The sequence below is a fragment of the Schistocerca gregaria genome, chromosome 2 (genome assembly GCF_023897955.1).
Source record: "Schistocerca gregaria isolate iqSchGreg1 chromosome 2, iqSchGreg1.2, whole genome shotgun sequence".
Lineage (NCBI taxonomy): Eukaryota > Metazoa > Arthropoda > Insecta > Orthoptera > Acrididae > Schistocerca > Schistocerca gregaria.
In genome coordinates, this window is record NC_064921.1 from 40,498,099 (window position 1) to 40,525,268 (window position 27,170).

At 37.8% G+C, this 27,170-nt stretch overlaps 1 protein-coding gene across 2 annotated transcripts in view; it reads right to left on the bottom strand.

Moving 5' to 3' along the window:
• LOC126336280 (zinc finger protein 879-like) overlaps nt 1-27,170 on the bottom strand; it is a 357,886-nt gene that overhangs the window by 145,710 nt on the left and 185,006 nt on the right. For both annotated transcript variants that reach the window (XM_049999798.1, XM_049999799.1), the window contains one exon: nt 26,630-26,827. In XM_049999798.1, coding sequence (XP_049855755.1) covers nt 26,630-26,827 — 198 coding nt within the window. The remainder of the gene's footprint in view (nt 1-26,629; nt 26,828-27,170) is intronic.

The window sequence follows — 27,170 nt, forward strand, 5'->3', positions numbered from 1 at the left end:
TAGTGGGCAGGACATTTCTCATTTCAGGACATGATGAGAGGTAATCAAAACCCTGGCAGAGAATGTAATTCAGTTGATCCAGTCCCAGACGGTATTAAGTTATGAGGGGAATGCTCCTCTGTGGTCCGACTGTGGGACTTTGGGAGGTGGTGGGAGACGGGAAATATAAGGCATGGGAGATTTGTTTTCATACAAGGTTGGGAGAATAATTACGGTCAGTGAAGGCTTCAGTGAGATCCTTTGTATATTTTGAGAGGGACTGCTCGTCACTGCAGATGTGATGACCATGGGTGGCTGGGCTGTACGGAAGGGACTTCTTGGTATGGAACGGGTGGCAACTGCCGAAGTGGAGGTATTGCTGGTGGTTAGTAGATTTGATATGGATGGAGGTAATGATGTAGCCGTCTCTGAGGTGGAGGTCATCTAGGAAGGTGGCTTGTTGGGTTGAGTAGGAGCAGGTGAAGCAAATGGAGGAGAAGTTGTTGAGGTTCTGGAGGAATGTGGATAGGGTGTCCTCACCTTCAATCCAGATAGCAAAGATGTCATCAATGAATCTGAACCAGGTGAGGGGTTTAGGATTCTGGGTTTTTAGGAAGGAATCCTCTAGATAGCCCATGAATAGATTGGCATAGGATGGTGCCATGCGGGTGCCCATAGCTGTATCCCAGATTTGTTTGTAGGGAATGCCTTCAAAGAGAACTAATTGTGTGTGAGGATACAGTTGGTCATTGCAACTAAGAAGAAGGTTGTTGGTTTGGAATCCATAGGGCATCTGAAAAGGTAGTGTTCAAGAGTGGTAAGGCCATGGCCATTAGGAATGTTATTGTACACAGAGGTGGCATCAACAGTGATGAGCAGGGCACCGTGTGATAAAGGGACAGAAAGTGTGGAGAGTGGGTGGAGGAAATGGTTGGTATCTTTTATATAGGAGGATAGGTTCCGGGTAATAGGTTGAAGGTGTTGAGAGTAGATATTCTCTCCGTTGGGGATCAGTAACTGGCCACAATGGGTCATCCTGGGTGGTTCAGATTATGAACTTTAGGAAGCATGTAGAAGGTGGGGGTGTGTGGAGAGGTAGGGGTAAGTAGAGAGAGATGGACTCTGGGGAGAGGTTTTGGGATGGGCCGAAGGATTTGAGTAGTGACTGGAGATCCTGCTGGACTACTGGAATGGGGTCACTGTGGTAAGGTTTGTAGGTGGAAGTATCTGACAGCTGACAGAGTTCTTCCCCCAGGTAATCTATGATGTTCAAAACAACATTGGTGGAGCCTCTGTCTGCAGGTAGGATTATAAAGTCGGGATCAGATTTAAGATGGTGGACTGCAGTTCTTTCTTTTTGTTGTGCCTATCGTGACTCAGCATCTCTGCTATGTGGTAAGTAGCAACTTTCCTTCTCGAATATTGTTACATTCCATCCTGGATTTTCCATTGTTTGATTAATGAAATCTATGCTAAACTACAAGTGAGTGAGTTTGTGACAGGCATATGTCTGAATTTATCCAAAGCTTTTGACATCACTGAGCATAATGCCCTACTGCAGAAGCTTGACTAGTTATGAATTAGAGGTATATCCAATGAGTGGTTCAGGACATACCTGTGTGGACGCAAACAGGTGGTTGAAGTGCAATATACTGACTATAACAAAATCATCTGCTGCTATTCAGAACATGAAAAATGTGTAATACGGTGTCCCTCTAGGATCAGTTTTAGGACCCATTCTGTTTCTCCTCTATGTCAATGACCTTATATACAACCAGTATTGCCGAACTACACTACAATTTGCAGATGAAACAAGTTTCCTTATTAGTGGGAAAACAGAAGAAAAACTAAAATGCTCTGCTATCCAAACAATGAAGAGTGTAGGACAGTGATTCAGCTATAGCAAGCTAATTATAAACAAAGAAAAGATAGTAGCACTGCACTTCTACAATCTAAAAGGAACGCACCACCCAAATATACAAATAGAACTAAGGGTCAGAGTTCTTGAACGTGTTGACAGCACACAATTTCTGGCACTCTGGCTCGAGAACTAAACAAAATGGGAGGTACATATTGAATAACTGCAAAGAAAACTATGCAAAACCTGCTACATGTTGAGGATCTTAAACGTTGTTGCAGCAAAGCCAGCCTATTAAATGTATACCACTCCTATGTGCATTCTGTAATTAAATATGGTATTATCTTCTAGGGCAATGTAACAGCAAATATTAAACTTTTCAGGATGCAAAAGAGAATATTAAGAATTATTGAAGGTGTAAACAATAGGACATCATACAGGCCCATATTCAAAACAATCAATTATTCCTCTTCCTTGCATTTTTATCTATGAAATGTCAGTTTTCATAAAACAATATATTGCTAGACACCCAGATAACTTATTAAAATATGAAAATATACATGCATACAATTCAAAAATCTGATCTCCACATGAAGTAGGTGAGATCATAATTGTGCCAAAAAGGCACAATAATCTGCCTAACCATATTGAATCAGTAAGTAAAGTCAGTAGTTTAAAGCTAAACTAAAAGCATATTTAATTGATTATTGCTTTTACAATCTGAAGAGTACCTAGAAACCAAACAACAAAATAAATATGCATTATGAATTTTCTACTTTGAATGTTGTCTCTAATGTTTATTGCATATATGTGTCTTTGCAATGTTACTTTTATATTTAGTAACTAGGAATGCAATAGAAACTGTATTTTATGTTGTAAAGACTTAACCATATCCAATATCCTTGTATATATTCTATACATGTAGGACCAGAAGAACTAAATAAATAAATAAATAAAACTAAGGTGCAAAGAAGTGAAAATGTAATCACAGGGGGAAAGGGAATGTGGGCGGTGAGGAAGGGTTAAAAGGAAAACGTAATACATGTGCATAAAAAACTATACGTTACTCATTGAGAACTTTTTCTGAATGAATAATCCTATTTACAAACATCTCTGTTTCTTCCAGAAGGTTCATAATCACATCCTTTTCAACTCCATGAAACATCTCCATCTGACCAGCAATTCTATCCAGTGTATAGCTGTGTGAACTTAAACATATAATTAGTGCTGATGTATTATTTGGATAGGAATGTTCATTAAATCTAATTTTTAATTTCATTCCTGTTTGTCTGATAGACATTTTGTCACAGCGCAAAGAACTAATTTTATACACATCTGACTGATGACTTTTGATGAATATTGTTATATTTGCCCTAAATTATTGCCAATTTGAAATGAAATTGTAGTGTTACTTCCTTTAAATAAATGTTTGATTTTAGCAGATAGTTTGCCACAACATGGAATTGTAGCAAATCTTAATTAGGAGTATCTTTTGTCTTTTCCAAAGTGATTTCTTGTTTAAATAACTTCTCTTTAGCTTTGATTTTTTTGAAATATAATTTCTGTACAAATTCAGAGTGATAACCGCTTTTGCTCACAATGTATTTTAGGATATTCATTTCTTTATTTATGTATTCATCATTAAGGAAATAAGAGATCTAAAATTAACAATTTTGAATACCATATGGTAAAAAAGATTAAGCCAAGTGAAAACAAGGTTTTAGCTCTCAAGGCTGATAAAGGGAATTCTCTTACTGTCATACATACAGATGATTACATCAGCAAAACATATGAATTATTTGAAGCTAATAACATTAGAAAATTAGACTGTAATCCAACAGACATTTTTCAAAGAACTCTTAAAGATAAAATAAATACTATTCAATTTCTGTTTTCCGAAAAAGATAAAAAAGTAGGAGATCCCGGGTTCGAGGCCCGGTTGGGGCACACATTTTCAACATGTCCCCAATGACGTATATCAATGCCTGTTTGCAGCTAGGGTGTAGAGTTAAATATCATTTCATTCCAGAGAAGCTGAACGGTCATCAATGGTATCTGTTCTTTCGGGAACAGATACTACCTTCATATATAGTTAAAATATGGCTGCCAGGACATTGACCTTCTAGTGCGAAAGTACACATTATGCCCCAACTCGTACAGGACTTTGTAGCTGGGAATCTAGGTCTCACGGAGAGCATTCAAGGGATAAGCCCCTGAAGGCACACTATACTCTGTGCCCTTGGTGGTTCAGATGGATAGAGTGTCTGCCATGTAAGCAGGAGATCCTGGGTTCGAGTCCCGATCGGGGCACACATTTTCAGCACATCCCCAATGGCGTGCTAGGGTGTTGAGTTAATTATCATGAAAAAGAGAGTTCTGGTAATGAATCACAGATCACCACAGGTTAGATGTCAGCTCAAGATACATAAGAATGGTATTCCGTTAAGAACCATTATTAATTTTGTTAACTGATCAGGTTATTCAATTTGTAACTGAACTATATCATCAAACAAAAATGGAGGATTAGCAATAGTCAATAAATCTTTTAAATAATACTGAAATCCCACAAAATACCACACTATGCTATTCTGATGTGGTTGCCTTACATACTAATGTACCAGTTGAAGAATCCATAGAGTCAGTCAGACAAAAATTTTTACAACATAAAAAGTTAGGTGTTTCACAGAATGTTGAATTTATTGAGCTTTTAACCCTTGTTTTGTCCCATGATTATTTTTCTTTCAATGATGAATATTTTAGCAACAAAATTGGGTAGCAATGGGTTGCTGTTTTGGTACTCTTGCCAACATCTTCCTTATTTAATAGCAATTCTGAGGTGGTAAATAAAATTGTCTATTATAGAAAGTATATTGATGACAGCACCATCTTAATGCAAGGAGATCATAGAGTTGTTCAAAGCTAGCACAGTATTTTTAATGATATACACCCATCCTTACAATTCACTGTGGAAATTGAAGACAACTTGGGAATAAATTTTTAGATTTAAGAGGGAAAAAGTATAATGTTAGGCATTAGTTCAACAGATACAGAAAGCCTACAACCCATGATGTAATAATAAATAATCAATCATGCCACCAAATCACATACAAACACACCTTTTTCAACTCTATGCTAGACTGAGTTGTTAGATTGTCATTGTCTGATCAAAACATAAATAAAGAACTGAATATCCTAAAATACATTGCAACCAAAGATGGTTATAGCCCTGAGTTAGTACAGAAATTATATTTAAAAAAAAAAGCTATGTAGACAAGAATTCACTTTGGAAAAGATAAAAGATAGGCCTAATTTGAGATTTGCTGCAATACGATACTCTGGTAAAACATTTGATAAAAATCAAACATTTACAGCAGACTCCTACTATTCCGAATTTTGTTATTCTGAAAATCCACTTTTTCTGAACAGAATTGAAAAAAGTACAATATTAAAGAGGAATGTAATAAACTGGGTGTAATATTCATTGATCCAAACAAATTCCTTAATGACAAGTGTCTTGGTAAAGATGGATTGCATCTCAACAGACTAGGCTCTAGAATATTTAGTAAGATGTTCACAGATGTTTGTCACATTATAATGAACAAGGGACACTTATAAGCAGTAATAGGGGTGAAAATACATGCATGCAAATATATTCCAGAGAAATGTTAAATTCCCATTGTAAAACATCTCCCTGGAAAGAAAATTCAAAAAATACCAGGAATGATGTATCAGATGAAATTCAGACCTCCACCTCACAACAAGGATTTTCTATGGGGGGGACAAAATAAAAACTCATAGGTAAAACACAAAAATATGAACTTTTAGATCTTTTTCACCATAATGTGCAATCACTAACTAGTAAAACAAGTGAAATCCAAATCCTATTAGAAAATGAATTAAAAAGTACCTGACTATTGTGTCTCACAGAACATTGGCTTGATGAGGACAAGTTACATATTGTGTCAATACCTAACTTTGTGCTAGGTGGTTATTTCTGTAGAAAGATTCTTAAACATGGTGGCAGTTGTTTACTCATAACAAATAATATAAACTTTGTAAATATAAAGTTCCTGTTGAAGTAGTGAAGGAAAAAGATGTAGAGCTATCAGGAGTTGAGATAGTAGACATTAAACTAGCTGTTATTTTTTTAAACAGAGCTACAACTGGTGACATAAATACTCTCCTAAAAAGTTTGGAATATTCACTTAACAGACTAACACAAATAAACAGAAGAATTATTCTATGTGGTGATTTTAATATTGACTTTGCAAAGGACACCAAAGAAAAGAATGAATTACTGAATCTCTTGCAAACTTTTAACATGAAATCCACCATAGAAACAGCAACTCATATCACAAAGACTTCATAGATCATGATTGATCAGATATTTGTAAATATAGAAATGAAGTCTACAATAGAAACACTAAACACAGGCTTTGGGAATCACACAACTAAAAAAATCTCTCTGAGTATGGAAACCGAGCTACAGCTTAAACACTGCCTAACAACCACCTGTAGAAACTACAGTAATGAAAATATAAATCATTTTCTCCATTACTTGAGCAAAGAAAGCTGGGAAGAGATTTATAATTGCGAACACACAGATGAAAATAATAATAACTTTATTAACAGTTTTTCCAACTATTTTGAACTGTGGTCCCCTCCAACCCAGAGGAAAACATGCACAAGGAAAACAAAAAATAAATGGATTACTCCTGGGATTCTAGTATCTTCAAACAAAAAAAAAAGAGATTACCGCACAGATTGTCCAAACAACTCACATCACCAGAATTTGACTCTCATTACAAAACCTATAAAAAGATATTCAAAAATGCTGTCAAACAAGTAAAAATAATGGCAAATGACACACACATAAAAAATGCCACCAATAAGATGAAAGCCATGTGGAATATTGTCAGGAAAGAAACTGCAGCAGAACAGATAGACTTCCATAACATTAACTGCCTAGAGGAGAACTTAACTGTGATAACTGAACCTACAAAAATTGCAAATAAATTTAATTCCTACTTTACTCAGGCAGCTGAACATCTTATAAATCAAAATTTACAGTGTACTCCTATAAATCAGCTCAGATGTACTATAAATAACAAATCTATTTTCCTATACCCAACTAATGATAAGGAAATGCTTAATATCATCCAAGAACTGAAGCCCAAATTCTCTTTTGGCACCAACAATATAGCTGACTATATCTTGAAGAAATGTGCACTGGTCTCTATGAGAAAGGGTGTTCCCAGAAAAATTGAAGATAGCAAAAGTAAAACCCCTGTTCAAGAAAGGGATAAAAACAGAAGTATCGAACTACAGGCCAATCTCACTATTATCTGGTTTTTCCAAAATAATTGAAAAAATCTATTATAAAAGACTAATCAGTTTCATAGAAAAAATATAATTATTTCTCAAATACTCAACATGGATTCCGAAAATATGAATCTACTGAGACAGCTATCTTTGCATTCCTAAATGAAGCCTTAAATGCAATAGACAATAAAGAACATATCTCAGCCATATTTCTGGACCTCTCTAATGCATTCGATGTCATCAATCACATCATCTTGCTTCAAAAACTTGAATCTGTAGGTATTTGGCGTCCGGCCTATGAATGGATAAAATCATATCTTCAAAACAGAGAGCAATTAGTTGAGCTTACTATCCAAGAAGGGAACAAGATAAAGTCCTACTGCTCAGAAAAGCAGAGCATCAAGTATGGTGTACCACAAGGCTCCATTCTAGGACCAGTTCTGTTTCTACTCTTTGTAAATGACTTGGAACCGACCAATACATTACATAATTACATAAAATTTACGGATGACACAAATGTGATAATAAAATGAAGGACCAAGGAAGAATTACTACATGAGATTAAAAATTGTATCACCCACATTACAGACTGATTTTCTGGAAACAACTTAGTAATAAACTCAGAAAAAACAGTTACAATGCATATATACACAGTGCAAAATAAATGTCAACTAGCACCAGACATAGAGTTGTTTACTAGAACCCTCAAAAATGTAAGCTATACTATCAAAATTCTTTCTGATTGCACATCGAAAGGGACACTAAAAGACATATACTTCGCCCAGGCAGAATTATAACTGTGATACGGCATAATCTTTTGAGGAAACGCATCTGCTAGCAAAAGTTGTTTTATATGCCAAAAGAGAATTATAAGAGCCATAGAGAAGCTCATGCAAGCCCTTATTCAAGAAACTACATGTCCTTCCACTGTCATGTCTGTACATTTTACAAGTAATCATATTTGTAAGGAAAATCTTAGAAAATAGCAACAATCTTGTGTCAACTAACCAGAGTATCCACCTGTATAACACAAGGAGAAAGCAGGACATATATGTTCAACATGCACACACAACACTAAAACAGAATGGACCACTGCAAACAGGAAACAGACTATACAATATTCTACCTACAAACATTAATACAAAAAAAGACACTTCAAAATTTAAAACTGCTGTCCATAAAAATTTATTGCAAAAATATTATTATAGTATAGATGAATGTCTCGAAACATAAAAATTTATTGCCAAGGTTAAATATAATGTATGGAAGCTGAACCTTCAGTTGTGATAATATTACGCCTAAATCAACGTAAATATTCTTGTATGATTTGAAAACATGTATTGTAAATCACAATGACTTGACCAATATCATATGGTATAACTTGAACAATAAATGATCAAAAGGTCCAATAAAAATGTAATGTAGTGTAATTTTTTTAACTTAAAAGTAGGAAAAGATAGAAATGGAAAATTCAGGATGGAATGTAACAATATTATGAAAAGGATTATTGCTACTCATCAAACAGTCTGGCTTCTCCTGCCAGAGACTTGTGAGTGAGAGTTGTGTTTACTTGAGTGTGACAGTGAGAGTGAGAGTATGAGTGTGTGTGTATTTTGTCTATTTTTGACAAAGGTCTTGTTGGTCAAAACATTATTATGTGACGGTCTTATTGTTGTGCCTGTCTATGACTCCACATCTCCACTATATGGTGAGTAGCAACTATACTTTTCATAATACTGTTTGAGAAATTAAAAAGTCTTTCACGAAAAAAACCATACATTTATTATTATACAAAGAAGTTAAATAGAGACATACATATTAGAATTAAAGCTAGTTGCTTACAGTACAGTACATACTGTACATGTCAGCTACATTTATACAATTCTGCAGAATCATTTTTCATCACTGCTAAACACAAGAAATAACCATTATATGCACACTTAGGGTGTAAAGCCAGTCATTTTTTTCTGATAAAGAGAAATGAAATGACTCGAGAATGCAATGTTTCACTATGGCCGCAAGAGTGTGACATCATTTTATATTGATGAACCGAGCTGTTCAATGTAGTATATGGTAAGGTGAAGAACATTTGCTGCATCTGTGTGAAAAATGAATTCAGTTTGCATGTTCACTTCCTCCTCTCTTTCCTCAGAGTTGATCTGAGCTCATGAGTCCTGCACCACTGCTAAAATACCTTTGCCTCCATACTCCTGGTGGTCACTGTTGTCAACAGCAGTGCACTTCTCAACACTGGTTTCTTCTGTGTCTTTACCACCAGGGATTTCGTTGACTAGTGGGAGATCGTCACAGTCCTTTGCTGCTGTAAAAGTTATTTCAACAAATTCAAATGTAGGCTGGAGATTTTTCCCACAATTTTTGTAATGCACGTTTAGTGGTTTTATCGCATGCTTCAGCCAACCAGTAAATCACTTTCTTAAGTTTTTGCTGGATTCTGATTTCATTTTCACCCTCTTCAGGTAAGACGCAAAGTAGCATTTTTCTGTATTTTTGTTTGATGGCCTGCAACACACCCTGGTCCGTATGCTGAAGAATTGAAATCCAAACAGTGGCAGTAAAACTGATTTGATGTCTCCAGAAACAAGTTTCGTTTCTTCTAGGAGCATTGTCTATAAATGGCAGAGCACAATGAGGCAATCCATTTTATATATTGAACACTGACACTCAAATCATTCCTTGAACAAGTAGCATTCCATTCAAGCATTATTTTTTCAGTTCTTATAATACATAGGAAGTGAGTTGAAAGCTCATAATTTCACCAATTTGTGTATTACCATCAGCAGAAGTTTGTTTGTTACCGAGGCATTGTCGCAACCTAAGACAGTTAAACATTGTTTGTTCATTTTATACCCTGTGGCAGATTTCTATTCTTGCAAAGCCAAAAATTTGGTAGGCAGAGCCTTAAAATTCAGACCAGTTTCATCCACATTGTAAACTTGCTGCGATGAGCAGTTTTGAGAAGAAACGGGGGCTGTAAATTCTTTTAGGTAACTAGCAGCTGCTTCACTGTCCTCTGATAGCTACTCCTCAGCAACTGTGAACTGCCTAATTCCATGACTTTTCTTCCAATGATCCAAAAAACAACAGCTAGCTGAAAATGATGGGACACCATCTATAAGTATACTCAGTTGAAGCACCTTTTCTTTTACCAAAAGATCACAAATGGGGATTCCTTTCTGTCTTCTGTGAGCGAATCACAAGAATAAGGCCTCATCAAGTTTTTCATATGAAAACACAGGCGTTTCTTGTCGCTTTTCAATTATTTATTTCTCTTCAAGCAGAACAATACTGCTCAATTTTAATTTTAATTTTTTTCCCCAGTCACTAATCATTCCTCTTCTGATACCACATTTGAATGATAGTTAAGTAGCAATCTATATTGGCCAAACAGGAAGGAAATTAAAAATGAGATTTAATGAACATTCCTATCCAAGTAATACCTTAGCACTAATTACTCATTGAAGATCACACAACCATATGCAGAATAGAGCTGCTGACAGATGGAGATGTTCCAAAGAGCTGAAAAGGATCTGATTATGAACCTTGTAGAAGAAACAGAGAGGTTTGCAAATAGGATTATTCATCCAGAAAAAGTTCTCAGTAAGCAGGTGGAACTGAAAACTAAAAGTTTCTTAAACAATTTTATTTACATCGACATCGACATCTGCATCTACATGGATACTCTGCAAATCACATTTAAGTGCCTGGCAGAGGGTTCATCGAACGACCTTCACAATTCTCTATTATTCCAATCTCGTATAACGTGCGGAAAGAATGAACACCTGTCTCTTTCCGTAAGAGCTCTGATTTCCATTATTTTATCTTGGTGATCGTTCCTCCCTATGTAGGTCAGTGTCAACAAAATATTTTCACATTCGGAGGAGAAAGTTGGTGATTGGAATTTTGTGAGGATATTCTGTCGCAATGAAAAACATCTTTCTTTTAATGATGTCCAGCTCAAATCCTGTATCATTTCTGTGACCTTCTCTCCCATATTTCACGTTAAAACAAAACGTGCTGCCTTTCTTTGAACTTTTTTTATGTACTCTGTCAGTCCTATGTGGTAAGGATCCCACACCATGCAGCAGTATTCTAAAAGAGGACTGACAAGCGTAGTGTAGGCAGTCTCCTTAGTAGGTCTCTTACATTTTCTAAGTGTCCTGCCAATAAAACGCTGTCTTTGGTTAGCCTTCCCCACAACATTTTCTATGTATTCCTTCCAATTTAAGTTGTTCATTATTGTAATACCTAGGTATTTAGTTGAATTTATGGTTTTTAGATTAGACTGATTTATCATGTAACTGAAGTTTAACGAGTTCCTTTCAGCATTCATGTGGATGACCACACACTTTTCGTTATTTAGGGTCAACAGCCACTTTTCGCGCATTCAGATATCTTTTCTAAATCATTTTGCACTTTGTTTTGGTCTTCTGATGACTTTATTAATCGAAAAATGACAGTGTCACCTGCGAACAACTGAAGACAGCTGCTCGGATTGTCTCCAAAATAGTTTATATAGACAAGGAACAGCAAAGGGCCTATAAAACTACCTTAGGTAACACCAGAAATCACTTCTGTTTTACTCGATGACTTTCTGTCAATTACTACGAACTGTGACCTCTCTGACAGAAAATCACAAATCCAGTCACATAACTGAGACGATATTCCATAAGCATGCAATTTCACAACAAGCCGCTTGTGTGGTACAGTGTCAAAAGCCTTCCGGAAATCCAGAAATACAGAATCGATCTGAAATCCCTTGTCAATAGCACTCAACACCTTCATGTGAATAAAGAGATAGTTGTGTTTCACAGGAACCATGTCATGTTGACTGGTGTCAATAGACCATTTTCTTCGAGGTAATTCATAATGTTCGAACACAATACATGTTCCAAAATCCTGCTGCATATTGACGTTAACAATATAGGCCTGTTATTAGTGGATTACTCCTACTACCTTTCTTGAATATTGGTGTGAACTGTGCAACTTTCCAGTCTTTGGATACGGACCTTTTGTCGAGCGAACGGTTGTATATGATTGTTAAGTAAGGAGCTAATGCATCAGCATACTCCGAAAGGAACCTAATGGGTACAGAGTCTGGACCAGAAGACTTGTTTTTATTAAGTGATTTAAGCTGCTTCACTACTCCAAGGATATTTACTTTTACGTTACTCATGTTGGCAGCTGATCTCGATTTGAATTCTGGAATATTTACTTTGTCGTCTTTAGTGAAAGCATTTCTGATGGCTGTGTTTAGCACTGTGTCAGCACTATCTTCGATAGTATCTCCATTGCTATCATGCAGAGAAGGCATTGATTGTTTCTTGCCGCTAACATACTTCACATACAACCAGAATATCTTTGGATTTTCAGCCAGGTTTTGTGACAAAACCTGGCTGCACTAAATTTCGAGCTTCTGTAAAAGATCGCCAAACTTGGGGATTTTGCGTCTGTTTAAATTTGGCGTGTTTGTTTTGTTGTTTCTGCAAAAAGAGTTCTAACTCGTGTTGTGTACCAAGGAGGATCAGCTCCGTCATTTGTTAATTTATTTGGTATAAATCTCTTAATTGCTGCCAATACTATTTCTTTGAATTTAAGCCACATGTGGTCTGCACTTCTATTATTAATTTGTAATGAGCAGAGATTGTCTCTCAGGAAGGTGTCAAGTGAATTTTTATCTGCTTTTTTGAGTAGGTATATTTTTCGCTTATTTTTCAAGGATTTGGGGATTACAGTATTCAATCTTACTACAACCCTGTGTACACTAATCCCTGAATCAGTTTTGATACTCGTTATTAACTCAGGATTATGTGTTGCTAAGAGGTCAAGTGTGTTTTCATGACCATTTACTATTCACGTAGGTTCATGAACTAACAGTTCGAAATAATTTTCACAGAATGTGTTTAGCACAGTTTCAGATAATATTTATGCGTACCTCCGGAATTAAACATGTATTTTCGCCAACATATCGAGGGTAAATTAAAGTCACCACCAACTATTATCATATGAGTCAGGTACGTTTTTGAAACCAGACTCAAGTTTTCTTTGAACCTTCCAGCAACTGTATCATCTGAATTGAGAGGTCGGTAAAAGGATCCAATTATTATTTTATTCTGGTTGCCAACAATGACCTCTGCCCATACTAACTCACAGGAAGTATCTACTTCAATTTCATGATAAGTTAAACTATTTCTAACAGCAGCAAACACCCCACCGCCAACCGTGTTTAGCCATTCGCAAAAATTTCAGCTGAGCTTATATCCGGCTTTAGCCAGCTTTCAGCGCCTATAACAATTTGAGCATCAGTGCTTTCTATCAGCGTTTGGAGCTCTGGTACTTTCCCAACACAGCTATGACAATTTACAACTGTTACACCAATGGTTCCTGTATCTACGTATTTCCTATTCAGCAGAACCTGAAACCCAACCACCCTCTGGCCCAAGTCGAGGAATCTAGAGCCTACATGGTCACAGAACCGTCTGAGCCTCTGATTCAGACCCTCCACTCAGCTCTGTACCAGAGGTCCGCAATCGGTCCTGTTGACTATGCTGCATGCAAACGGTCAGCTCTGCTTTCATCTTGCAAACAAGACTTACAGCCTTTACCACTTCTGTTAACCACTCGAAACCAGAGAGAATCTCTTATGATATAAAGTGTCACACGTCACTGGTACCGATGTGAGCCACCACCTGCAGTTGGCTGCACCCTGTGCTCTTCATGGCATCCGAGAGGACCCTTTCGATATCTGGAATGACTCCACCCAGTATGCACAAACAGTGCACATTCGTTTTCTTACCCTAAGGGGCCGCATAACACGCCTAACATTAGAGTTCTCAACTACCAATAATCCCACCCTCTGTGATTGCCCGGATCTTGCAGGCTGATTGGTTGCCTCTGAAACAGGACAGGCGACAGCATCTGGCTCAGTGACAGTGTCAGCCACAGACAGCACCTGGAACCTGTTTGTGCTGCCTGGTAAGTCTTTCGCTGCCTGCTTCGCCCTGGAGTGACCTCCAACTCGACCACAGGTGAGGGGTCAACCTCAGTGCCAGCAGTAAGTAACTGGGTTGGCCACCGGTCAGGACCAATCAGAGGATTCTGACGTGCTGGACGTCTGTTGGATCCCCATGGCCGGCCCTCCACAGTGGTGCCCATCCACTGCAGCCTCAAGCTGTGTAACTGAAGCCAACCACAGCCTGAAGCTGAGAGCGAAATGTCACCAACTCGGCTCGCATCCACACACAACAATGGCAGACCCTATCCATACTAAAGACCGTGGGAAACTAATCTATGCAGATAAATGGACTTCCGGCACGTGCTGCACAACTCTACTGTAGATCCTGACGAAAACACGGGAACTGTGTCTAATAATATGCACATATTCAAAACCTAACTACCACAGCATGCAGGTGAAACTAAATAATTCGCCCGTGATTAGGAACTTGTAATATGTCACAAAATTGGTTTACTTTCTGACGCAAATGAAAACACAACTGGGGCTATTAGATATTTAATTTACACGCAGAAACACAAGAAACTGAACTATGAAAGCACACAGATGATATAATAAAATTCACTCCTGGTTTGGAATTCGTAAATTACAAATGCGGTTACTTCCCTGTTACTGCATCTGTCTTGGTCGGCTACTACTGCCTGACAACAGTTTCAAATATTTGAGTGGATCTCTTTATGCTATTTTAATATAACTTTCCTCAATTGTGCCCCACTTTTTTATTTCTCCTGTATCCCCCATCATTCAGAAAAAGTTCTCAATGACCAGGTGGAAATGAAAAATAAAAATGTTACTTACACAAATTCACAGCCTGGTTTGAAGCAGCTCTCCATTCTACTCTAACCTATGCAAGCCTCTTCATCTCCAAGTAACTACTGCAAACCTATATCTTTCTGAAACTGCTTAGTGTATTCATCCTTCGGTCTTCCTCTAAGACTTTTGCCCTCCACAGTTCCCTCCAATAGTAAATTGGTGATCAGTTGATGCCTCAAAACATGTCCTGACAACTGATTCCTTCTTCTATTCACATTGTGCCATAAATTTCTCTTCTCCTCGATTCTATCAATTCTATTGAACATCCCTTGATTAATTATATTATCTATCCATATAATCTTCAGCATTCTTCTGTAGCACCACATTCGAAAAACTTATATTCTCTTCTTGGCTAAACTATTTATGACTGATGTTTCACTTCCATACATAGCTAAGCTCCATACAAATACTTTCAGATAGGACATCATGACCCTTAAATCTATACTCTAAACGCTTTCTTTCCCATAGCCAATCTATATTTTGTATCCTCCTTACTTCAACCATCATCAGTTATTTTGCATCTCAAATAGCAAAACTCATCTACTACTTCGTCTAATTTCCTAATCCAATTTCGTCAGCATCATCTGATTTAATCCATCTACATTCCCCTACCCTTGTTTTGCTTTTGTTGATGTTCATCTTATATCTCCCTTTCACAACACTGTCCATTCCATGCAACTGCTCTTCCAAATCCTTTGCTGTCTCTGACAGAATTACAATGTTGTTGGCAAACCTCAAAGTTTCTATTTCTTCTCCCAGGATTTTAATTCCTACATGCAATTTTTCTTTTGCTTCCTTCAATGCCTGCTCAATATGCAGATTGAATAAAATCTGGGATAGACTACAACCCTGTCTCACTCCCTTCTCAACCACTGCTTCCATTTCATGCCGTTTACTCTTACAACTGTTGTCTGGTTTGTGTACATATTGTAAATGGTCTTTTGCCCCTGCCACCTTCAGAATTTGGAAGAGAGAATTCCAGCCAACATTGTCAAAAGCTTTCTCTAAATCTACAAATGCTATAAACATAGCTTTGCCTTTCCTTAACTATCTTCTAAGGTAAATCATACAGTAAGTATTGCCTGATGTGTTCCTACATTGCTATTGAATCCAAACTGATCTGCTTTCTTCGGAACTGGAATTATTATATTCTTCTTGAAGTCTGAAGGTATTTCACCTGTCTCATACATCTTGCTCATCAGATGGAAGAGTTTTGTCATGGCTGGATTTCCCAACACTGCCAGTAGTTCTGACTGAATGTTGGCTATTTCGACTGTGGTCTTTCAGTGCTCTGTTAAATTCTTCATGAAGGATCATATCTCCCATTTCATCTACATTTACGTCCTCTTCCATTTCCATAATATTACCCTCAGGGTCTTGTAGAGACCCTCTACCCTTCCACCTTTCTGTTTTTCATTCTTTGCTTACCACTGGTTTTCCATCTGAGCTCTTCATATTCATACAGATGGTTCTCTTTTCTCCAGAGGTCTCTTTAATTTTCCTGTAGGTGGCATCTATCTTACCCCTTGTGATATATGCTTCTATATCCTTACATTTGTCCTCCAGCCATCCCTGCTTAGCCATTTTGCACTTCCTGCCAATCTCATTTTTGATATATTTGTATTCCTTTTTGCCTGCCTCATTTACTGCATTTTTATATTTTCTCCTTTCATCAATTAAATTCAATATTTTTTCTGTTACCCAAGGATTTATACTAGCCCTTGTCTTTTTCCCTACATGATCCTGTGCTGCCTTCACTATTTCATCTCTTCTTCTTTTACTGTATTTCTATCCCCTGTTCTTGTCAGTTGTTTCCTAATGCCCTCTCTGAAACCTCTGGTTCTTTCAGTTTATCAAGGCCCCATCTCCTTAAATTCCCACTTTTTTTGCACGTTCTTCAGTTTTCATCTATGTTCATACCCAATAAATTGTGGTCAGAATCCACATCTGCCACTGGAAATATCTTACAATTTAAAACCTGGTTCCTAAATCTCTGTCTCGCCATTATATAATCTGTCTGAAACCTTCCGGTGTCTGCAGGCATCTTCCATGTATACAACTTTCGTGATTCTTAAACCAAGTGTTAGCTATGATTAAGTTACACAATGTGTAAGCATTCTACCGGGCGGCTTCCTCTTTCATTCCTTTCCCCCAGCGCATATTCACCTACTACTTTTCCTTCTCTTCCTTTCTACTACTTTTCCTTCTCTTCTTTTTCCTACAACCAAATTCCAGTCTTCCATGACTATTAAATTATCATGTTCCATAACTATCTGAATAATTTATTTTATCACAGCACATATTTCTTCAATCTCTTTATCATCTGCAGAACTAGTTGGCATATAAACTTGTACTACTATGGTAGGTGTGGGCTTCATGTCTATCTTGGGTAGAATAATGCATTCACTATGCTGCTCATAGTAGCTTACCGCATTCCCATTTTTTTTATTCATTATTAAACCTACTCCTAGGTTACCCATATTTGATTTTATATTTATAACCCTGTATTCACCTGACCATAAGTCTTGTTCTCCTGCCACCAAATTTCACTAATCCAGGAGCAGGGGAGGAGTGTGGGGCTGTAGAAGAATCCAGATAGCAGAGGCTGTGAAGCTGCCAACGGAGTCGAGGATGTCGCTTTCAGTAGCGCTATCCATCTCAGTTGAGTGGTGGCCATTCATTTGAGTAGACATGTGTGACTTGCATGTTGGGCTTCCCCAAGGGTATGATCTGTATGCAAAGTGCTGGGAGAACATGAGTCATCAGCGAAGACCAACATATTTCGTAGGTACACTGAGTGGGTGGGAGAATACCAATTTTGGAGGTTTTCGAAAGACTGGGAGTAGGATGTTCCTAATTTCTGAGCACAACGATAACTCTGGCAAGGGAAGTGTTAAGTTGGTGGGTAGTGAGGAATGTTCTTTTGCAACTGGTGAGTGGGTTGTGGGTATGCATGGATATGGAATAGGAACTCTGTTTCTGGTCTAGGTTAGGAGGATAATGCTTGTTTGTGAAAGCCTTAGCCAGACCTTTATTATACATGAAAATGGATTGTCTGTCACTCTAAAAGTGCCATTTATGGGTGGCCAGACTGAGTTACCAGATAATTTTTAATTTGAAAGTGTCAGCAGCAATGAAAATGTTAATAATGTCAATGGCAAATGGGATTGACAGAAACACTGTTTTTTTTACAGAGATCTCAGAGACATGGAGGCCAACACCCAGGAAGATAGAACATCGGTCTAAGGAGGAACAGGCGATAAGGATAGGGAAGAATATATTGAGGTTACGGAGGAATGAGGATAATGTATCTTGACCCATGATCCAGATCATAAAAGCTGTCATCAACGAATCTGAACTACACAAGGAGAACCGTCCACATGGCCCCTGCTGGGTGTTAATTTGTTTCTGTATGTTCACAACATCATAGAAGAAGTCATTATTGGAAATGGTAATATTTGTCAAGGGCATTAGGAATGGGATTCAACATTTGGTGTTGGTAGTGTGGTGCCCCAAAATGTAAGACTGGTAAAATCAGTTTAAATCCCATAGCAATCTGATAATTAAATCATTGCACACACACACACTTACATTAGATACAAATCAGTTATACAACAGAAACATTACATTGAGGCGAGAAAAGTCATGGGAGCCTCATAATATCTTGTCTGACCTCATTTTGCCTGGCATAGTGCAGCAACTGGATGTGACACAGACTCAACAACATCATTGGAAAACCCCCGTAGAAATACTGGGCTGTGCTGCCTCTATAGCCATCTATAATCGAGAAAATGTTGCCGGTGAAGGATTTTGTGCACAAACTGACCTCTTCTTTATGTCCCATAAACGTTCAATGGGATTCGTGTCGGGTGATCTGGGTAGTCAAATCACTTGTCGGAATTATCCAGACTGTTCTTGAAACCAATCGCGAACAACTGTGGCCTGCTGACACGGTGCACTGTCCTCCATAAAAATTCCACTATAGTTTGGGAATATGAAGTCCACAGATGGATGCAAATGGTCTACAAATAGATGAACATAAGCATTTCCAGTCAATGATCAATTCAATTGGATCAGAGAACCCAATTGTGCCACCACTAGCTTGCATAGTGCCTTGCTAACAACTTGGGTGTTATGGATTCATGGGGCCTGCACAGACTCTAGCATCAGCCTTACCGACTGAAACTGGGAATCATCTGACCAGGCCACAGTTTTCCAAATGATATGGACGTGAGCCTACGAAAGGCACTGAGGGTAATGTGCTATTAGCAAAGTCATTTGTGTCTGTCATCTACTGCCATAGCCCATTAACACTAAATTTTGCCACACTATACAAATGGATAGGTTCACATTGATTTGTGCTGTTATTTCACACAGAACTGCTAGTCTGTTAGCACTCACAACTCTACACAAATGCCAATGTTCTCGGTCATTAAGTGAAGGCCATGGGCCACTGCTTTGTCCGATTTGAGAGGTAAAGCCTGAAATTTGGTATTCTTGGAAGGCTCTTGACACTGTGGATCTTGGAATATTCACTTCCCTAATGATTTCTGAACTGGAATGTCCAATGAGTCTGACTCCTATGACCATTCCATGTTCAAAGTCTGTTAATTCCTGTCATGCAGCCAAAATGATGTTGGAAACCTTCCCACATGAATGACCAGAGTACAAATGACTGCTCCGGGAATGTACTCCCCTTTTGTACCTTGTGTACAAGATACTACCACCACTTGTATACAAGTACATCACTATCCTACAACTTCTGTCACCTCAGGATATTCTTTTCGTGATTTGTGGTGTTTAAGTCTCAGGAAAATTAGAACACAAACTGTAATAAGAAAAAAAAATAATCATTTAAGTTCCAATTCATCAGAGTAACAGGTGATCATAAAATATATACCCAAAAATAAATTACATAATTGAAAAAATATGCTCTTTTTTTGAGTGATGAAATGAGGATAAAAAATAATAAATTATGAATTTCTACTATGCGAATTTTCACACATATTCATACAGGAAAAACTCAAATTACATCTTTGATGCTCGGCTTCTTAATACGGCATAGATGCACGTTTAAAGTTATTTCAAAAATATTCTCACACTTCTGAACTGAGACTGTTACACAACTTGCAACACAGAAAACCTTTAGTGCTACCTACTGAACAGTTGTTGGATATACAATACCAATATACTTCCTAACATAAAATAACTTTACATTATCTCCAGCTGGTCTTGGAACAATAACTGAAGAACAAACTAAATTTTACTCTAACAATTTCAAATATTAACTATCACTGGTATTGCTTTTTCTCATAGTTACTATCTGTCACTTTCTTTTCTCTACAAATATTTCACAGTAAAACTATTTATAGCAATAATTCAAATATATTTTCTCTAAAGTTGTTTGAATGAGCACAGTTCCATAAATTTTTGTTCTAGATGTAAATATCTGAACCATCAGCTGACCACACGCAGAATTCATTGCTTCACAATGCTAGTTTTTAACCTGCCATGTGTCACGTAATACGAACAAAAGGAAACATTGTTGCAATACAACACTGTCTTGCATACCGTTCTGTACTTACAACAGAAAATACAGGAATTAGAAATGTTAGGATCCCTAACTCTACTATTACAATTATCATGTTATTCACCAGTTCACAATACTTTTCATTTCCTAGCTTACTGTAAAAAAATCTGAAGTGCACTTTTACTTCATGTAAGGAAATTGCTATATATACCAAAAACAAAGATTCCAAGACTTACAAAGCGGTAAAGCACCGGTAGACAGAAATGTCTGCTTGTGTCTGTGTATGTGGATATGGATATGTGTGTGCGTGCGAGTGTACACCTGTCCTTTTTTCCCCTAAGTTAAGTCTTTTCGTTCACGGGATTGGAATGACTCCTTACCCTCTCTCTTAAAACCCACATCCTTTCGTCTTTCCCTCTCCTTCCCTCTTTCCTGAAGAAGCAACCGTCGGTTGCGAAAGCTAGAAATTCTGTGTGTGTGTTTGTGTGTTTTATTTATTGTGCCTGTCTACTGGCGCTTCCCGCTTGGTAATATATATTGTGAACTTTATACAGGGTGGCGCAGTTCCCTCTGAACGAATGCATTATCTGGACTTCTGAAATAGAGTAAACGGCAATAAAAATGGACAGTTTTATGCACTAATCGATTGTTAGCATTCTTCTGTCAGCGTTTCAGATTATTTCATCAGTGAAGTTAGACATTTCTCTCTGCAGTCTGCAAAATGAATATCTCAATAGAGTGAAGAATTGAGATTGTGAAAAGATATGTGAAAAAAGGTTCGACTAAGTACACTCAAAAAATTTACAGGTGAAGTATCCGGGTAGAGAACTACTCAAAGAGAGCAATACAGACTCGGCATAAAAATTGGCAAACCTACGGATCTGTGCAAAACGTAAAACTACAAAGAATTCCTTCAGTTTGCACACCGTAACTTATTTCACACGTTCACTGAAAAATTGTTCAGAGCCCAAAGAAGTCTACATGTAAATTGGCCCAACAGGTGCATGTAAGTAGGGGGGGGACCACTAACGGATATTGAAAAGACTTAATTAGTTGCCATTTCATGCGGCCGTTGGGCAGCAATGATAGGAGGATGACAGAAGAAACGTACATATTACTGCTCGTGGCTGTTGAATAACATCAAAATAACATCAACAGTGGTTTGTTAAACCCTTTACATCCATTACATCACTAGTGATGAAGCACAATTTCATCTTTCCACTCATGTGAATTCGTAGAACACGAGACACTTGTCAATTGAGGACACTAACACTGTGTGTCAGTAACCACCGGATGATGAAAAAATCAGTGTGTGGTGTGGTGTAACAGGAACGTGCATCTTTGGACTGACATTTTTTTACACTATCCTGAACACAGTAGCAAACACGGAAATTTCTGATATGTTTTGCGCTAAAGTCACTGAATATGAAAGCCAATTCTGCTTTTTCCAGTAAGATGCGTATCATGCCACTCATCTAAGGTGTCCCTGGAACAAGTCCACGACGTCTTCACTGAGGGACAAACTGCCAGCGAACATTTATGGCCACCACTTTCGCTAGGTCTAATGACGTGATTTTTTGCCTATGGGAACAGTTGAGGAGCAAGTTCTATGAAACAAATCGACACAAAATACAGGAACTTATAGACAACATCAGCCATGAAGCTGCTGCCACTGACATCCTAACTTTATGCTAGGTGTATCAGAAAATGCTTAGATGTGCATGGCTGTGTACTGATGTTGCAGAGGGTCACTTTCAACATCTGTATAAATGTATTTTCCACTGTATTTTACATTGTAAATAAATGCTAAATCCATTTCAGCTCTTCATTTCTGTAATTTCACTGCATTTCCTTTACACTTACCCGGGGTACTTTTTGCATGGGTTAATTTTATCTGTGCACCCTGCATAACTTGTCCCCATTGTTATTCACATTCTTTACACTTACTAAATGATGACATCTTCTTTTATTCTGACAGCATACCTCAATTTTTAATTTAAAGCTTGCTATTCCAATTTGATGATACATGTTTCGTAAATACGGATCCCACATGTCATGCATCCACAGATTCCAGTACTCACTGCCACCAGCAATGGCAGCGTCAGTGTCTGTACAACCTGTGAGCCGTGCAGTGTGATGCCGGGGCCACCCTGACGGTTTATCTGAGCTCATTGTGTTCACTCAACAGTGTGGCCACATTCTTCATACCACCAATCAATTTTCTTGCTAGTAGATATTGAGAGTCATTCTTCTGCTATCAATTTTAATTTGATGGTCACTCCCTTAGCTGATATCAAGTTGACAGATTCTTACCCAGATTTCCTATAGTACACTACATTATTTTTATGAATTTGGTTTGATTGAATCTTCTGCTATTTTTATTTGGAGATTTGTTCTTTACCATAGGGGTTAATTTTACTCTGACCTTTATAACAGACTAGTCAAACTCTGTGCCCACTGCTCTTAGGACTTATTGTTATAGATTTCATGATGGTGAAATTTATTAATACAGACATGGTCCAGCTGCCAGTCACTTTTTCTGAAGGCGGGATATTTCCAGTTTTTTAATTTATGAGGTTCTCTTTAAAGCACGTTGATTTTGAGATAAGTTTGTGGCTTCTGCAACTCTTAATCAAACTTTGTCTATTTTTGTTTGTGCACTTATGAGCTAGCTATTTTGCAAAGATATCTCTATATCTCCTTTCTTGTCATGTTGTGTACTGAAATCACGTAAAAAAATTAATGCTTGATATAGTAATATTGATCAAGTTTTGGTCCATGAGATCGCAGAATTTTTGGTTCTTCCCTGTGTTTCAGTGTGTTATTTTTGTGATTGGTGTGATTGTGTTCACTGATGTTTGTGTCCGTCCTATTCGCAAATTTCAAACTTAATATAGTAACTGTGGGCAACTGAAATTTAAAATAACACAACTGTATCAATAATTATCAGATTTATTAGAAATATATGCACAAATTGTGGGCAATTTATAATGACTCATTTCTTGTTAATCCTTTATAAAGTGATCCACAGACACATCCAAGGTAAGAATTGTGTGTTTGCTCACGATAACAGTAAAGATATTTAATTTTCCAGACAGTTATCATGTTGCAATGTGAAAAATGAGATGCGTTTAGATTTAGTTTAGGTTTAATTTTTTTTTTTAATTATAAATGTGTGTGAATGACAGCCTACCAAAACCAAATGCTGTCTTTTCTGCAATCTAGGGTCACAGTAAGAATCATAAAAGAAGATTGTATACATGGAAGAAGCCTGGAGATACTGACAGGTTTCAGATGGATTATATAATGGTAAGACACAGATTTAGGAACCAGGTTTTAAATTGTAACTCATTTCCAGGGACAGATGTGGACTCTGACCAAAATATATTGGTTATGAACTGGAGATTAAAACTGAAGAAACTGCAAAAAGTTGGGAATTTAAAGAGATGGGACCTGGATAAACTGACTAAACCAGAGTTTGTACAAAGTTTCAGGGAGAGCATAAGGGAACAATTGAAAAGGAGGGGGGAAAGAAATACAGTAGAAGAAGAATGGGTAGCTTTGAGGGATGAAGTAGTGAAGGCAGCAGAGGATCAAGTAGGTAAAAAGACGAGGGCTGTTAGAAATCCTTGGGTGAGAGAAGAAATATTCAATTTAATTGATGAAAGAAGGAAATATAAAAATGCAGCAAATGAAGCAGGCAAAAAGGAATACAAATGTCTCAAAAATGAGATTGACAGAAAGTGCAAAATGGCTAAGCAGGGATGGCTAGAGGACAAATGTAAGGATGTAGAGGCATATATCACTAGGGGTAAGATAGATATTGCCTACTGGAAAATTAAAGAGACCTTTGGAGGAAAGAGAACCACTTGCATGAATATTAAGAGCTCAGATGGTAATCCAGTTCTAAGCAAAGAAGGGACAGCCGAAAGAAGGAAGGAGTATATAGGGGGTCAATATAAGGGTGATGTACTTGAGGACAGTATTATTGAAAGGGAAGAGGATGAAGATGAAGATGAAATGGGAGATATGATACTGTGTGAAGAATTTGACAGAGCACTGAAAGACCTGAGTCGAAACAAGGCCCCAGAAGTAGACAACATTCCATTAGAACTACTGATGACCTTGGGAGAGCCAGACCTGACAAAACTCTACCATCTAGTGAGCAAGATGTGTGAGACAGGCAAAATACCCTCAGACTTCAAGAAGAATATAATAATTCCAATCCCAAAGAAAGCAGGTGTTGACAGATGTGAAAATTACCGAACTATTAGTTGAATAAGTCACGGCTGCAAAATACTAACGTGAATTCTTTACAGATGAATGGAAAAACTGGTAGAAGCTGACCTCGGGGAGGATCAGTTTGGATTTTGTAGAAATATTGGAACACATGAGGCAATACTGACCCTACGACTTATCTTAGAAGCTAGATTAAGAAAACACAAACCTACATTTATAGCATTTGTAGACTTAGAAAAAGTTTTTGACTCTCTTTCAAATTCTGAAGGTGGCAGGGGTAAAATACAGGGAGCAAAAGGCTATTTACAAGTTGTACAGAAACCAGACGGCAGTTATAAGAGCCAAGGGGCACAAAAGGGAAGCAATGGCTGGGAAGTGAGTGAGACAGGATTGTAACCTCTCCCCAATGTTATTCAATCTGTATATTGAGCAAGCAGTAAAGGAAACAAAAGAAAAGTTCGGAGTAGGTATTAAAATCCATGGAGAAGAAATAAAATTTTTGAGGTTCCCCGATGACATTATAATTGTGTCAGAGACAGCAAAGGACTTGGAAGAGCAATTGAACAGAATGGACAGTGTTTTGAAAGGAGGGTATAAGATGAACATCAACAAAAGCAAAGCGAGGGTAATGGAATGTAGTCAAATTAAATAGGGTGATGCTGAGGGAATTAGATTAGAAAATGAGACACTTAAAGTAGTAAAGAAGTTTTATTTGGGGAGCAAAATAACTGATGATGGTCGATGTGGAGAGGATATAAAATGTAGACTAGCAATGGCAAGGAAAGGTTCTGAAGAAGGAAAGTTTCTGAAGCAGGGAAATTTGTTAACATCGAGTATAGATTTAAGCGTCTGGAAGTCGTTTCTGAAAGTATTTGCATGGAGTGTAACTATGTATGGAAGTGAAACATGGAGGATAGATAGTTTGAACAAGAAGAGAATACAAGCTTTTGAAATGTGGTGCTACAGATGAATGCTGAAGATTACATGGGTAGTCAGATAACTAATGAGGAGGTATTGAATAGGATTGGGGAGAAGAGGAGTTTGTGGCACAACTTGACTAGAAGAAGGGATGGTTGGTAGGACATATTCAGAGACATCAAGTGATCAGCAATTTAGTATTGGAGGGCAGCATGGAGGGTAAAAAACGTAGCAGGAGACCAAGAGATGAATACACTAAGCAGATTCAGAAGGATGTAGGCTGCAGTAGGTACTGGGAAATGCAGCAGCTTGCACAAGGTAGAGTAGCATGGAGAGCTGCATCAAACCAGTCTCAAGACTGAAGACTACAACAACAACAATGGTCACAGTTGACGGAATTCTTTATCAAATTATTTTCCACGGTTGACTTTCTAACTGGTCACCGTGAGATCAGGCTAAATCCTGAAATTACAATTCTGAATGGTATTCTGAAAGGCAATACTGAGAGAGGAACAATGATGCTACCAAGCTGTGAAGAACACTAGAAACTGAAATACATCCTCCAGCCTCGAAACCTAATACCACTGGGATGAAAATAAACAAGAGTTGGCCAAGGGAGGCTTCTACGAGAGAAGAAAGGAGTCTTACACAGGAAAGTGGAAGCAATGCTGGACTCAGCTCAGGGCCATGCAGTTGTCATACCTGTACTCCTGACACTGTAATCCCCTGGGTATTTTACTAAAATACACTTGCGTAGATGACACATTCTCTGCATTTTGGTTTTGTATATGATAATATTTTTTTACTAAAATATCATAAATAAAATTAATACATGTACAAATAAAAACGTGGTGAGGGTATAACCCGAGCAACTGTCCTTTGATGTAAATAGTAAACATGTTGTTGACACACAGTTAAACAATACATTTCAATTACTTACTCTTTGTGGCAGATGTCACACGGGAATTTAGGCTTCACCTGGTCTGGCAAATGACACTTGCTGTGCAGGTACAGTGAGCTGAACTGCTTGAAAGCTTTGCCACATTGTGGACACACGTGTGGTCTCGCATCAGTGTGTACTGTGCTGTGGGACTGCAGCACCGTCTTCTGAGAGAAACACTTGCCACATTCTTCACACCTGAAAAATATTGCAAAAATTCTGTCTGCAGCTTTTAAACAAAAACAACTATCGAGCATATCAACAGAAAATCTGAGACCTCGTATTATACGTATGCCGGTATAGATCGTCATTCACCTAATAATAGAGGAACTGCCAAGTGACAGACGGGTACAATAAACCGGTTAGTTTGCAGACCGAGTATTGTGCCATTACGGAAGTTGTGTATGACGGAACACATAGAGTAGGGATAAACAGTGCATCAATTATAAGATTATCAGAGATGGAGCACAAACTCGGATCAAACAATGTGAGGATTGGACGTCACGAAAAAAAGCAACTAGTATCTTCCCCCCTCTGAAAG